We start from the raw sequence: 15,421 nt of genomic DNA, 5'->3' as shown, positions 1-15,421 counted from the left end.
TTTCAATTATCAAAAAATTGAAAATTTATATATTTAACATTTGTTTTTAAATGATTTTCAAAAAGTTTGCTTTATCATAAATTAATGTCTAACAAAAATTTATCTACATAGAAAAGTATTTGCACAAAATCTATTATTAAAGATATTTAAAGAAAAATAAAGCGGGTATACTGACGTTTAGTGCTTCATATCTTTATGAATTAAATTAAATATATTAATATTTGTGAACCTATTACAGAAATATTTTTAATATACTTATCAAATAATGAAAATTTTTTTTTAATAAATGATCACATATTTTTTATTTAATTTAAATTTATACCTTTTTCAAATGACGATATAATATAGGGTTTAACTTGAGATTTCATAATTAAATAATTTTTTTCATATAATAATTTTTAAATAGTATTTATAGTTTTAGTAATAATTCAAAAAAAAAATTTGTTCAACGATTGTTCTTCTATAAAAAAGATAGTTTGGTAAGCTAATAGAATCGAAATTTTTGAAAAAAAGAAACTATATAGGAATTTAGGATGAGACTCACAGTACTATAAATAAAGTAAATTGTGACAACTAAGCTGATGAATTAAAATAGCAGATTAATATAAATTCTTAAGGCATTGGTGATAGGGAATCGTTAGACTACAGCATGCCAATTGACATGTATTTCACATATTATGAATATAAAATATCATTAAAACCAGATTCCTTTATAAAATTCAAATTTTATTTTACAGATTTCTAAGTGAAAATAAGCGCATTGTAAATCAATCAATTAGAATAGATGACTTCAATGCTTGAGATCGCTATACTCCCTCTTTTAACTATAAAAATCCATTTTTCACCGTCAGAATCAGTTATTTTAAAAATATACAAACTCTTTGAAAATAATAAAAAAAAAAAAAATGTCGAACTTTAATTTATCTTCAAGGTGAAAATGGCTACCGTATGCTATTTTTGTGTTGAATTCTCGATTTTATATTTTACATTTTTAACTTTATATTTCTATAACAATTTGAAAAATGTATGGATCAATTTTTTCAAGTTTTTTTATAATAAATTACAAATAATATCAAAATAATTTTTAAATGTAAATCTTATTGTAAATAACAGTAAAATGATTATATGTACTATGAATTTTTTTATCGATGAACACCTGAAATGATTATAAATAGTAGATAACCAAACGCCATTTTATAATGCAGAAAATTTGTTGGTTTTAATAATAATTTTTTTTTAATGTTACATTTATATCTGCAAAACAGAGTTAGAAATAAATATATATTAATTATATTCTTTAAAATCATAAATAAACCATTACACGAACACATACAGTTTATACGCATTTTTTAATTGGTAGAAAAAATAGTCACAACTAATACATTTATTACAAAAAAATTATGATAATGAAAAAATCGTATGTTCGTTTATTATTATCTATATTTATATTAAGTACTGAAGCAGTATTGAATTCAAGAATTAATACTGATATCTATAATAGTCTCGTTAACAATAATGGATGGAAATATTTAAAGGATGTGAAATGTATTCAGTATTGGCAACAATTTTATAGTTTAGAAAATCATTTAGAAATTACTACTCCAAAAGGTTGTAATAAAAGAATTAGAATACTGACTTTATTATTGGCTTGTACATATGCAAAAGATTTAAAAATACTATTTTTCATAATAATACAATTTGGTGAACATTGTAAAAGTTTGAATGACATATTTGATTCAAAAGCAACTGGATATGATTGCACTGTAGAGTTATTGAAGATTTTACAGAAAATGTCATCGATAGCGACATTGATGAAAGATACACTTTATGTACTGGACAATCTGCACTCTGTTCCATGGAAAGATGGGAAAAATAATAACTTTATTTTAGATAATATATTAATAAATTTAGAAAAGTTTAACAACGTCTTAAGACACCAGCTTTCTTTGGAAAATTATTCATCAGTCACGGAAAATTTTTTTCAATTTATTTACTCATATTGTACTAATAAAATGTCTAACATTGAATGTGATATTAAAATGTATTGCAATTTTGAATCAGACGATATAGAATTTCTATGGGTACAATGGATTAAAGAATACAGAAATATTAATGACAAAACTTTGCAGTTCTATGAATATCTGAGTCAAAAAGTCAATTTGAAAATTAATTCCATAATTATAGGAAAATTTCATAATCTAGGGTTTCGACATAATCGGAAAACACTACAAATTGGTATACCTCTACCATCCACGTATAATACCAACGGTATAAATTAAAAAATAATAATTTAAAACTATATTTTAAAACACACATTTTGAATATAGGTACAAAATTTTTCATTAGGCCAAGTAAAACATCTGAAAAAATTCAAAGCAAATCAGAGGAAAATGGTATAAATAATTAATTATTTGTATAGTACTCTATATAAATTCAAAATTATTATACTAGTAATTTTAATTAGGATTTATTTTTATTCCCATTTATACAGAGTGATGTTTAACTATGTCTCACGAATTTTCTTTGCAAATATTAGTGTTACCATATTTATTTTATTTGTTATAAATCTTTGTTGAGCTAATTGTCAAGAAAAATAAATATTTCATCGTCGTCCCTTAACCCTTAAATCAATATCAACTTAAGTTTTTCAAATAACAACTCAGTTTTTTTTATTAATCTTGTTAAGCATAAAAAAAAATCCCTGCACAGATGGGTTGCGGCATAGTGGTGACGTGGCATAGTTGGGTCCAGTATATATTTAATCTGACAGTAATTAAAATCACTATCATAAGAAACGCTTCGATGCAAATTTGTAGATATTGTTTAATTTAAAAAAAGTGGTGGAAAAAGCAACATTAACTACTATCTCCTTAATTATATCCAGATTAGTAATTCTTAGATTCAAATATATATTATAAAATTATATATTACATAATTTTTATATTGAATTGTTTTCAAATTAATATTGATATTGATTTTTAATTTGTTAAAAGTAATAATTTTTAACCTATTTTTTTGTCCTTTAAAGTGAAAGTTTATAACAAAAAAAAAAAATGAATTTATTACAATAACTTTTAGCTCAATTTGCAAGTTTAAAATTGACATCATTAAATAGAAAAAATGGTATTGTTAAGATTAATATACAATCAGGATATTTTATAATTACTATTTACAGTAAATTTTTTATTTCATTCATTGTTAAATTCAGGTGAAACTAAAAATCATTTTTTTTTTTTAGATTTATGATTTTTACAGCAAAATGTTACAAAAAAATTTGGAATTTTATAGACTGGTAGTAGCATACACAAATAGAGTAAAAAAATGAATAAATTTCAAAGTAAAATTATATAATATCAAATCTAATTCGACAATATACTTTTAAAATATTAAAAATGAATGATTTTAATTGTTAGTATGGATAAAGCTGGATAAGCTACTTGTTATTTGATTAAGGGATTTTTTTTTTCAATTTTTGAGGTTAATATCTTTAACTAAATAGAAATTGTAATCATTTGACGTGTCGTTGAAAAAAGTAGGTTAAGTGAGGGTTGGAAAAATAAATCGCGGCCCCAAAAAAAACACAAAATAAAATAATATTAACATGAATAAGATATTCTTCTCACGAGGGGAGACTATAGTGATGGAATCCTTGATGTTTATTGAAGTTATTGAATCTAAATGAGATAAAAATCAAATGATTTCTAAATTTTTTTCTAACACAAAAAGAAATGAAAAATATTAATATGCCACAGGTGGATGCAAACCTTGTACCCTTAGCGTGAAAAACACAAGTGTTACCGATTGGGCAAATGTTCGTCGCTTTCGTCACATGATAAAATTAGCAATTTAAGCTAACTCAAATTTAAAAGTTACTTTTCGATTTTAAAAAAGAAAAAAATTAAAAAGTTTAATTTCTTATGTCTTATGAACCTTTTTCTATGTCAATTAAATTATATAATATTCATTAAAGTCAGTATATTTCCCTTATAAGTAATTTTAAAATAAAATAAAATACAAAACCCAGGATTTTAACACAAAAATAGCATATTTTTGAATACGGTAGCCATTTGCGCATTAAAAGATAGGTCGTCGGGACAAATTTTTGTTTTTAGTTTTATAATACATGACATAAGCTTTAATTTTATATATGTTGAAAGGACGCAATATTTCCGGAACATTTTCAAAAGTTAAGTTGAAAAAATTAGTTTTTGTAAAAATGTTGCTATTTTAAATCCCCCCCTGTGGGCAGAATGAGTGATAGATTTTCAAAAAAAATGATATCAAATAAAAGGGAAATATCTAAGGTTTTAGTATAAAAAAAATTATGTTGATTTTTGAAAATGTTATGGAAATTTAAAAAAAAAAATGATAAAAATGACAAAATTTACCGATATTTAAATTTGTAATTTTTTTGGAGATTTCACCCATTTGCGGGGAACAAGGGAAAATTTTTCAATTTTTAAGGGTAATGTATTCAACAAGATACGATTTGTGATCTTTTGACGTATTGTTGAAAGAAATCGGTTCGGTGAGAGCTGAGAAAAAGTGGCAACAGACATAAAAAAAACATAAAATGGTAAAATTAATACCTTTAATGAATCGTAGCTAGCTGATAATTTAATAAAATAAAAATATTTTTTTACGAAAGATTTTTTTAAAACTAAATCTAGTCTGATTATTTAAAAAAAATAGGGTTACCATTTAAAAATTTTAAGTTGATACTAATTTAAAGCATAAGGGATGATCATATAAATATATTTTTGTTCATTGATCCAGCCCAAAATAGAAACATAATATTTCATAAAGAAAAAAAAGATAACTCTTATATTTTCACAAATTATTTGTGAGGCATAGTTAATCAATCATTCTGTATATTTAGATATATTTTGATTATGTCAAATATTTCCAAAGTATTATTTAAATAAGTGTTCTGAATAATTTTGAAAAGTCTTAAATTGCAAAAAAACTACTATTTTGAAAAAAATATGGAAAAAACAATTTTTTAACTATAAATACACGTGGCGTTCAATTATAAATAGGTACTCTAACTATAATTTGACTTCTTATTAGGAAGGGAAAACACGTTTGAAAATCGATGGATACTAGAACTTATTGATTCATTGAATAAAGGTAAAATTCTTTACTACAAGGTATACTTTAAATTTCTAGTTTTATAAAAATGCGTTTTTAATTATTTATATTAAAATAATTTTTATTAGAAATGGTTAATGTATCTGAAACCAATGAAGAAACGCAACAAATCCATTTTATCGGACAAGGTAAAATGATTCCTTCATAAATCAATAATACTTCAATTTTTTTTTTTTTTACAATTATTGCGAGATAAATAAAAATACATTTTTTTAAAATATAAAATAAAAATAAATATAAATACAAAATAATAATTGCTTTAATAAGTTACTTTTTCATAAAAATTGAATACTAAAAATCATATAAATGATTTCTATATTGTTAAAAAATAAAATAATCTTCATATTGGTGAATAATAAATTAATTTTGATTAGATTTGGTTAATGTATCTGAACTCAATAAAGAACTGCAACTAATCGATTTTCCCGAAAAAGGTAACATGACTTATTTCTATATGAATAATTTGATACAATTTTTGTGTGATAAATTAAAAAATACTATTTTATCAGTGTTTTTTCATTGACTTCTTAATGAAAACTAAATAATGCTTTGTAAAATTATTAAATCCAAATTATTTAAGATTACTAAATATTCATTAATATATATAAATCTTTTAATAAAGTGGATAATTAATTTAAAAATCAATGGATAATTGAGGTAATTAATCCATTTAACAAGATAAAAATTTTTTACTATAAATGATTTCTTCATATTTATAACATAATAAAATAGTCTTCGCATTGGTGTGTAATAATTTAATTTTGATTAGATTTGATTAATGTATCTGAACCCAATAAAGAACTGCAACTAATCAATTTCCTGGAAAAAGGTAAAATTATTCATTTTTAGATGTATCACTTTTTTTATTTTTATAATAAGTGATAATAGTTTGGTTTTTCAGTAAGTTTTTTGGTTAATAATTTTAGTTTTCACTTATTTCTGTATAAGTTAGTTTGTGTTTTTCAATAGAATATTTAATATTTACTGAGTTACGAATCGTTGTATTAAAAAAATCATACTATTTTAACGTGTATTTCTAATAATTTAATTGAAATATTTACACATCGTTTTTTGATGAGCATAAAATATTCATACACTATCATTTTACAAACAGCTGTTTTATGCTACGTTCGTTTGGTAATCTTGGAGACTTAAACGCTAGATTATAACTAAATTAGTATTACAAACTCCAACGTATTTACATTCGTGTATGTTTGGTTGCATCAACATCTCAAGGAGTTAGTTTTGCTTTTGTGTATAAAACTATGTCTAGTAAAGTAGATTCTCCTTTACCTGCCTCGAGAGGAACTTCTTGCCAGACTGGCAGTAGTGTTAAAACTTCGTCGTTAGTAAATTCTATCACTAATGAGGATCTTATGTCTGCAATGAAATCATTCAAATCTGACATTCTATTAGCCAATAAGAGTTTGTCTGATCGTCTTGATAAACAATTTTATAGACTTAAAGAGAAATTAAAAAATTTACTGATTCAAATTTCTGAATTAAAAAATGAAAAAATCAAATTGCATTGTGAACTTGAAATTTTAAATAAAAAAGTAATCAAGTTAGAAACGTGTAATTCTACAATTCAATCATCTACTGTTGTAAGTCAAGTACCACAGGAATTATTTGAAAGAGAAAAATGTTCGACTAACATTAGTCGAACATATGCAGTATTATAGTCTTCATCTTCATCTATGCCTGAACGTATCAGTGATGATATAAAGGCATTGGTTGCTCTTCTTAAGCCTCTTGGCAGAGCTGTTCCACCTATATTTAAGGTTGTTTGTTTAGGTAAAACGCGTCTGAATTTCAATCGCCCACTGAAAATTATCTTTAAGTCGAAAGAATTAGTAGTTCAACTTTTAACGGATTCGTGTTAACGTGCTGGTGTAACATTCGCTGTTAATTTTCGTATCGTGTGTAATAAAACCCCTTTGGAACGTCAACTGCTCCGTGCATGTCATGAAGAACTTGATCAGAGGACTTTTAATGGAGAGAAAGTTTTGAAAATTGTTTATAAGAATGGTTTGCCTGGTATTTCTTCGTCAGGGATAAAAAACTGGATAGCGGATCGACATTCAAATCATCGCCTCTCCTAGTAAATTCATCTTCTAAGTTTTTTATTAACGGATTCTATCAGAATTGCCGTGATCTTCATACTAAAATTGATATTTTTAATTGTAATGTATCTTCCTTAAATTGTTTATTTTTAGTTTTAACTGAAATCTGGTTAACTCGCTCAATATTGAGTAGTGAACTTGGTCTTATAAATTATAATGTATTAGATATGATAGATGTAGTTTATCAAGTGTTAGTTCTCGTGGTGGTGGTATCCTTATTGGCATTAGAAAAGATATTAATTCTAGCCTTATAAAAATGTCTGAGTTAAATGTTAAACAATTCTTTGTTAAATTTTCTATTGGTGCTAATCTTTTTGTAATTGGTGGAGTCTATATTCCTCCGCATTCTCCCTCTAGCCTTTATGATACCCACACACAATCTGTTCAGTATATCATTCAGCAATATCCTAACCATACTTATATCTTTTGTGGTCACTACAACTTACCTGAAATAATTTGTAATAACGATGATAATGGACTTTTATACACCTGTCAATCAACTCTTCGTTGTCCTTCAATTCCTGAAACATTTGCTATGAATGTTTTTTTTTTTCAAAAAAAATCTGTATTTAATGACCATAGCTCCATTCTAGACCTAGTATTTTGTAACAATAACTATCTTACAGTAGATAAGAGTCTTGACTCTCTAGTCTCACTCGATGCTTATCATCCTGCTCTATGTTTATCTCTTAGTTCTAATGTACAATTAACTGGCTGTGATAGTTCTCATGAATTTTTTGATTTTAAAAATTCAAATTTTATTAATATTTGTTCTTTTATTGGAGCATTTAATTGGAAATCTACTTTAGAGTCTTTTGACGCTGACTCAGCCACAAATGTCTTTTATGATGAGGTACATACATGTGTTCTTGATTTTGTACCCAAACGTCGCTTTAGTGTTTCTACTTACCCTGTGTAGTTTTAAGTGGGAAATTAATTTAAAAATCAATGATGATAGAGTATATTGATTCATTTAACAAAGGAAAAATTCTTTGTTATAAATGATTTCTTCATAGTTCTAGTATAATAAAATAGTCTTTGTATTGATGTAAAATAATTTAATTTTGATTAGATTTGGTTAATGTACCTGAACCCAATAAAGAACTGCAACTAATCGATTTTCTCGGAAAAGGTAAAATGACTCATTTCTAGATGTATAATTTTTTTTAATTTTATAATTAAAAAGGTAAAATTCCTTATTTCTAGATAAATCATTTTTTTTTATTTTTGCAATTATTGCGAGATAAATAAAATATACAATTTCTTTTATTTACTTAGTAGTAATACAAAATTGTAATATGAAATTTTAAAAACAATAATTACTGTAATGAGTTTGTTTTTTTATTAAGGATTAAATCCTGATGCCTCATATGATGATATCTCAGAATTGATGGAAACAGACGAAAATAGAGAAAATTATACCAAGTATCTTTAATCAGTAATTTTATGTGTAATTACCACTTTTATCAAAATTTAATAATAAAACATTTTGTTTAAACTTCAATTTGTAATTAAAATTTTGTTGGATTTATTATGCTGAAACATTACGATAAAAATTCCAATAACCTATCTAACTGATACTATCATGGCTAAATAATAAAAATTTATGCTATTTGATAGTAATTGTGGCTAATTACTCAAAATTAAAACTTGAGTAAAAATATTATTTATTATTATTTTATTATTTATAATAAAAATAATAATATTAGTACTAAAATATGAAAAAATTGCGCTCGATATATGTAATAAAGAAATGTGTGCCAAAATTAAAATTGTTATAAAACAGTTATTAATGGTAAAAATGTCCATTCTGTTAATAAATATTCTATTACGTTAACATATTTAATTTTGGTACTCAATAATTTATTTTAAATAAAAACTATTTAGTTGAACAAAAAATAATCGAATACTTCAAAGACAAACTGTAGAATTAAATTTTTTCTTAATTGTTTGTAATATATATTTTTTTAATTAAAATGAACATAACTTTAAATCAAAACTTAAGAAAGTATTTTATAATTATAAAAACATAGTTTTTCTGGAGTTTTTAAAAATACAAAATTTAAAGTACCTTTTATTATTTTTCAGTTATCTAATAATTTTTTATCAAGTCATACTAATTTCTACAATTTTATATTAATATAAAACTAAAACTGGTAAAAAATGATGTTTATTCCTTACTATTGTAATGATAAAACGGATTATTTCATGAACTAGCTGAAAAACTCATCATGTTTCGTGTATAATCACAACAAAAACTTTTCAATTTCATTGATTTTAGCATTAATTTATAAATAATTAAAGCAAACAAGCATTACGTGATTATAGTTCGGCGCCCTCTATTTTATGAATATATCGGAGGCTATACACGAAATAAATATAATTGTGCAAATTAACAATCATTGATAATAATGCTTTATAAACTATTTAAAATAATTTGTAGAATTTGAGAATGGTGTCGAATGGATTATACATTTTGGTCGATCTGTACACTCAATAAACATATTTAACTGTCTAATATCTCAACTGGTAGTGCTGGTAAGACATAAGTATAGCGTTTTTTTCTATTAGGTGCGCCGGTCCTATTGCTCATGTAGTTAAGTTTGAGACTTCTTTGACTGAAAAAACTGTTGCACCTTTATATTACCTGTCTACCTAGGGCTGAGTAAGTTGCTTAAGTTCCTTATGGGGATATCCAGCTCATATAATACATTCTTACTGTGTATATTTTCATTTGTTATTTTTAACTGATTTCAAAATTATTGTATAATTTTCTAAAAACATAATATTTTGGACTTTATCAATTTAATAAAGAAAATAAAATTTCTCAAATTAAATATAATTACATGATTAATATAAGTAAAGCATTTTATACCACTTATATTACTTACTTTTATTATTATTATTATTTTATCTTATTCAGCTTAAACTTTCTACATATATTTTGGGTTGTAACATATTATGTTGAATATTATATAAAAATATAAATGTATTAGTATTTATGTATTGAGTTTTGAATTTGATATATTATTTTTATGAAGAAAAATATTATAAATTATTTTATATAGAAATAATATTCCTATTAAAAACATTATGGTATTGTAATTTTTGTTTTGTAATTATATAATTACTCATTAATTATTACAGTAATATTATAAAAATTATTTAATTAATTAACTAATTATTATTCATCGTAAAATCATTAGAATGATTTTTCGTTTAAGTAACTTAGAAGAACTTTAATTTTTATATGCTCACTTTATAAAACATATTCTATAAATCTAAATTTGTATAAATTAGTTTTGGACATTACCAAATGAATACATTCGAGATATTTGATAGTTAAAAACTATCGATTCATCCGGTTATTTTCAAAAATTATCGATAGAAACGAATTAGATAGTATTAACGAAATACTATTTAGTTATCGAATAGTCAACACCAAACTATTAACCATCGAATTACAGACTGATGAAATGTTAACATAAACAATATGTTAACTAACCATTCAGCTTATTAAAACAACTAAATGAAACAATAAATATCTTGCTTCAACAAAAATTAGCATGACTAAATACTATGACTATTCAACAATCAAGTAAAAAAACCCACAGTGGTGACGTGGCATAGTTGGATAAAGTGTAATGATATCTGACAATGATTAAAATCACTATCATAAAAAACGCTTCGATGCAAATCTTTAGATAGTGTTAAATTTTAAAACATTGGTAGATTTTTTTCAACGATATGTCAAAAGATCACAAATCGCATCTAGTCGAAAACATTGCCCTTTTTCTCTTTTTTTCACACACAGTCGACATATTGTTGGACGCCCTGGAACTACAGTGAGGTATTGCTTCAGGGCGAGACATTATCCTCAAAAATTGAAAAAATATCCCTCGTTCTCCGTAAATAGGGGAAATATCCAAAAAAATAATTGCTAATTTTCGAAATTTTTTTTACTTAAAACTGACATACCTTTTTTGAAAATTACCAAACCAATACAATTTTTAGCTTCGATGCGAAGCTGAGAAGGTATTGGTTTTACTAAGATGTGTTTATTTATTTTTTATATAAATGTGTAATATCATTACCTTTCGTTTCGTATATTTTTTTCATAAATTTAACCCTTTACCTGCCCACAGGGAGGGATTTAAAATGACCACTTTTTCAAAAAAAATTAACTTTTTCAACTTAACTTTTGAAAATGTTCCGGTAGGTCTGACACTTTTATATATATCTTAAATTAAAGCTAATGTAATATTCTTTATTATGCAAAAAAAAAATTTCGAACTTTATTTTATCTTCACGGTGAAAATGGCTACCGCATGCTATTTTTGTGTGAAAATTGNAATGGCTACCAAATGCTATTATTGTGTGAAAATTCTCGATTTTGTATTTTACATTTTTAACTTTATTATGCTATAACTTTTTGAAAAATGTATGGATCAATATAATTTTTTTATGGGAAATACTATTTTTTAGTAATCCCTTTTTCATTCGACATACTTTATCTTAATCAGGATATTAATAAGGAACTAGCACTTTATGAAGCTTTTGGAATAATCCACCAATTTTTTAAAATTAAACACTATCTAAAGATTTGCATCGAAGCGTTTTTTTTTTATAGTGATTTTAATCACTGTCAGATATCATTATACTTGATCCAACTATGCCACGTCACCACTGTGCCGTGACCCCCCTGTGCTAGGTTCTTAACTTTATAATGCTATGACATATTGAAAAGTGTATGTATGGATTAATAATGAACTAGCAGATCATGTAAGCTTTTGGAATAGTCCACCAATTTTTTAAAATAAAACAGTATCTATAGATTTGCATCGAAGTGNAAAATTAAACACTATCTAAAGATTTGCATCGAAGCGTTTTTTTTTGATAGTGATTTTAATCACTGTCAGATATCATTATACTTGATCCATCTATACCACGTCACCACTGTGCTGCGACCCCCCTGTGCTGGGTTTTTTTTTTAGATAATAATGTCTTTACCTTTTATCTTATATATTTTTTTTATAAATCTGCCCCTTTACATGCCCACAGGGGGGGGGGTTCAAAAAGACAAATTTTTCATGAAAAATTAACTTTTTCAACTTCATTTTTGAAATTGTTCCAGAAAATCTGAAACTTTTATATATGCCTTAAATTAAAGCTAATATAATATACTTTATTATGGAAAAAAAAAATTTCGGACTTTATTTTGTCTTCACGTTAAAAATAAACATCAAAGTTAATAAAAAATACCCAGCGCAGATGGGCCGCCGCACAGTGGTGACGTGGTATAGTTGGATCAAGTATAATAATATCTGACAGTGATTAAAATCACTATCATAAAAAACGCTTCGATGCAAATCTTTAGATAGTGTTTAATTTTAAAAAATTGATGGATTATTATTAAAGTTACATGATCTGCTATTTCCTTATTTATATCCTAATTAAGATAAAGTATGTCGAATGAAAGATGTATATAAATACTACTTCTCATGAAAAAAAATTAATGATCCATACATTTTTCAACAAGTTATAGCATAATAAATTTAAAAATGTAAAATACAAAATTGAGAATTATCACACAAAAATTGCATTTGGTAGCCATTTTCACCATGAAGACAAAATAAAGTCAGACATTTTTTTTTTTTCTATAATAAAGTAAATTACATTAGCTTTAATTTAAGATATATATATATATATATATACATATATAAGGGTCAGACTTTCCGAAACACTTTCAAAAGTTAAGTTAAAAATGTTAATTTTTTGTGAAAAAGTTGTCATATTTTCTGTGGGCAGGTAAAGGGTAAAATTTATAAATAAAATATATCAAATGATAGTTAAAGACATTATGCATCTATAAAAAAAAAATTTATATTGATTTGGTATTTTTTAAAAAAGTTATGGTAGTTTTAAGTAAAAGAAATTGAAAAAATTTCAAAAATTAGCGATTTTTAAATTTGTAATTATTTTAGAGATTTCCCCCATTAACGAGAAACGAGTTAAGAAACGTAATACTACTGTATCTACGCACATAAACATCAAAAGCTTGTCAGCCACGTGATGTCATTTGTGACCACTGCGCACACACACACTACTCAAACAATAAAACCAGTTAAGGCAGGTCAAGCTCATGACGAAGAAAACCCACACTCATCGTACCAACCTACTTTGTAACGATCAAACAACAATAAATTAATTTTTTTATTATAAACTTTCACAAAAAACAACTTTAGAAGACTAAAAAAATAGTTTAAAAATGGCTTTTTGTACTGATTATTTTTAACTTATTAAAAATTTAAATCAGTTAAAATTTAAAAACAATTTTTTTTTAATTTTAATTATTTTTTTTTAAATGTAAATTCTTAAATGTAGAAAATTTTTTAATAATTAATAATTATATCAAAACTTAGAAATGAAAGAAAAAGTCAAATTACAGATTTGAAAAGCATTGCAGAAAGATGATTTAGAAAAATATATTTTTGATTCTTATGAAAGTTCCTTGTAGAGCAGTGTATTTATTCATAAGTAAAAAAACATTTTTTTTTATGAAGTATTGCATCCTGTCCTTTAATTTTTATACATGTTTGTTATAGAAATAACAAATTATACTACATTATCATCTTTTATTACATCTCCGTAAAAATTACAATATTATATTATTAAATATTAATTTCATACTATTGTCGTAATTTAAAATAATAAAGAGTATAAATGTAATAGAAATTATATGTGGTATTAAAATATGTAGTGAATACTATCGTGGCAGTGTAGTTCGAGGGTCTATTATTGCTTGTAATGACATGCACATTAAATTGGAATTATCTTACCTGAGTTATGTAATCCTTTCAGGCACGTAGCCAGAAAATGTTTATTGGAGGGGCCAATAATTTTGGGCCCTTGTATCATTTTCCATGATTTGTTTCCCATGAAAAGCTTGTGGGGGGCTCCCTCCACTCCTCCTTAGAAGTATCCCATTCTATGAATCTTACAAGTTCAAAATTTGTGTTTATTTTTAAAAAATTGGTGTATTATTCCAAAAGTTACATGATCTGCTATTTCCTTATTAATATCCTGATTAAGATAAAATATGTCGAATGAAAAAGAGATTATTAAAAAATATTATTTCTCATAAAAAAATTGTGTTGATCCATACATTTTTCAAAAAGTATTATTAAGCATTATAAAGTTAAAAATGTAAAATACAAAATTGAGAATTTTCACACAAAAATAGCATTTGGTAGCCATTTTCACCATGAAGACAAAATAAAGTCAGAAATTTTTTTAAATAAAAAAGTACTTTACATTAGCTTTAATTTAAGATATAGATAAAAGTGTCAGACTTTCCTGAATATTTTAAAAAATTAAGTGAAAAAAGTTAATTTTTTGTCAAAAAGTTGTCATTTTGAATCCCCCCCTGTAGGCAGGTAAAGGGTCAGATTTATAAAAAAATATATCAAATGAAAAGTAACGATGTCATGCATCTATATAAAAAAGTTATGGCAATTTTAAGTAAAAAAAATTGAAAAAAATTCGAAAATTAGCGATTTTTAAATTTGTAATTTTTTTGAAGATTTCCTCCATTTACGAGGAACGAGGGAAATTTTTTCAATTTTTGAGGGTAATGTCTTCGACTAGATACGATTTGTGATCTTTTGACGTATCATTGAAAGAAGTCGGTTCGGTCAAACTGAGGAAAAGTGGTAACAGACACAAAAAAAAAAAAATAAAAAAACACATCATAGTAAAACCAATATCTTCTTAGCTTCGCATCGAAGCTAAAATACGATTTTTGTAAAAAAATTCTTTTTTATATTTTTAACTTTATAATGCTATAACTTTTTGAAAGATATATGGATAAATATAATTCTTTTTTTGTAGATGCATGATGTCTTTACCTATCATTTGGTATATCTTATTCGGTATATAATCTTTTTTAAAAATAAATTAATTTTATAAATAAATAAAAAATTAATCTTTTTTAAAATTTTTGGCATAATGTGCTTTTATTGTAATTAGGAAAACAACGCCGGTTTCTGTCACAATCTGTAATAGGTATTGTTTTTGTGGTTTGTCTTTTGTTAAAATATTATTAATATCCCCAAAAAATTACAAATTTATCTAATCATTCCAGTAGA

At 24.8% G+C, this 15,421-nt stretch overlaps 1 protein-coding gene across 2 annotated transcripts; it reads left to right on the top strand.

Annotated features, from left to right (window-relative positions):
* The first annotated feature begins 1,298 nt into the window (after nt 1-1,298).
* LOC126896514 (leucine-rich repeat and coiled-coil domain-containing protein PF3D7_0703800-like) lies at nt 1,299-8,778 on the top strand. 2 transcript variants are annotated; one of them, XM_050669405.1, is made up of 8 exons: nt 1,299-2,268; nt 2,328-2,393; nt 5,071-5,130; nt 5,220-5,279; nt 5,526-5,585; nt 5,921-5,980; nt 8,347-8,406; nt 8,624-8,778. In XM_050669405.1, the coding sequence occupies exons 1-8, from the start codon at nt 1,401-1,403 to the stop codon at nt 8,707-8,709; spliced, it is 1,320 nt and encodes a 439-aa protein (XP_050525362.1). In that variant the 5' UTR covers nt 1,299-1,400; the 3' UTR covers nt 8,710-8,778. The 2 variants fall into 2 exon arrangements, with proteins under 2 accessions (XP_050525362.1, XP_050525363.1); XM_050669406.1 differs by lacking the exon at nt 5,220-5,279.
* Nucleotides 8,779-15,421: the final 6,643 nt, after the last annotated feature.

This window comes from Daktulosphaira vitifoliae, unplaced genomic scaffold (genome assembly GCF_025091365.1).
Source record: "Daktulosphaira vitifoliae isolate Bord-2020 unplaced genomic scaffold, ASM2509136v1 Scaffold_1, whole genome shotgun sequence".
NCBI lineage: Eukaryota > Metazoa > Arthropoda > Insecta > Hemiptera > Phylloxeridae > Daktulosphaira > Daktulosphaira vitifoliae.
The sequence above is the reverse complement of the archived record's forward strand: the minus strand, read 5'-3'. Positions and strand labels throughout refer to the sequence as shown.

Excerpts from the sequence above, each read along its gene's own strand:
- LOC126896514 (XM_050669405.1), top strand. The coding sequence starts at position 1,401 with ATGATAATGAAAAAATCGTATGTTCGTTTATTATTATCTATATTTATA. Across the intron at positions 5,586-5,920 it reads AATCGATTTTCCCGAAAAAG|ATTTGATTAATGTATCTGAA; the intron begins GTAACATGACTT and ends AATTTTGATTAG. Across the intron at positions 5,981-8,346 it reads AATCAATTTCCTGGAAAAAG|ATTTGGTTAATGTACCTGAA; the intron begins GTAAAATTATTC and ends AATTTTGATTAG.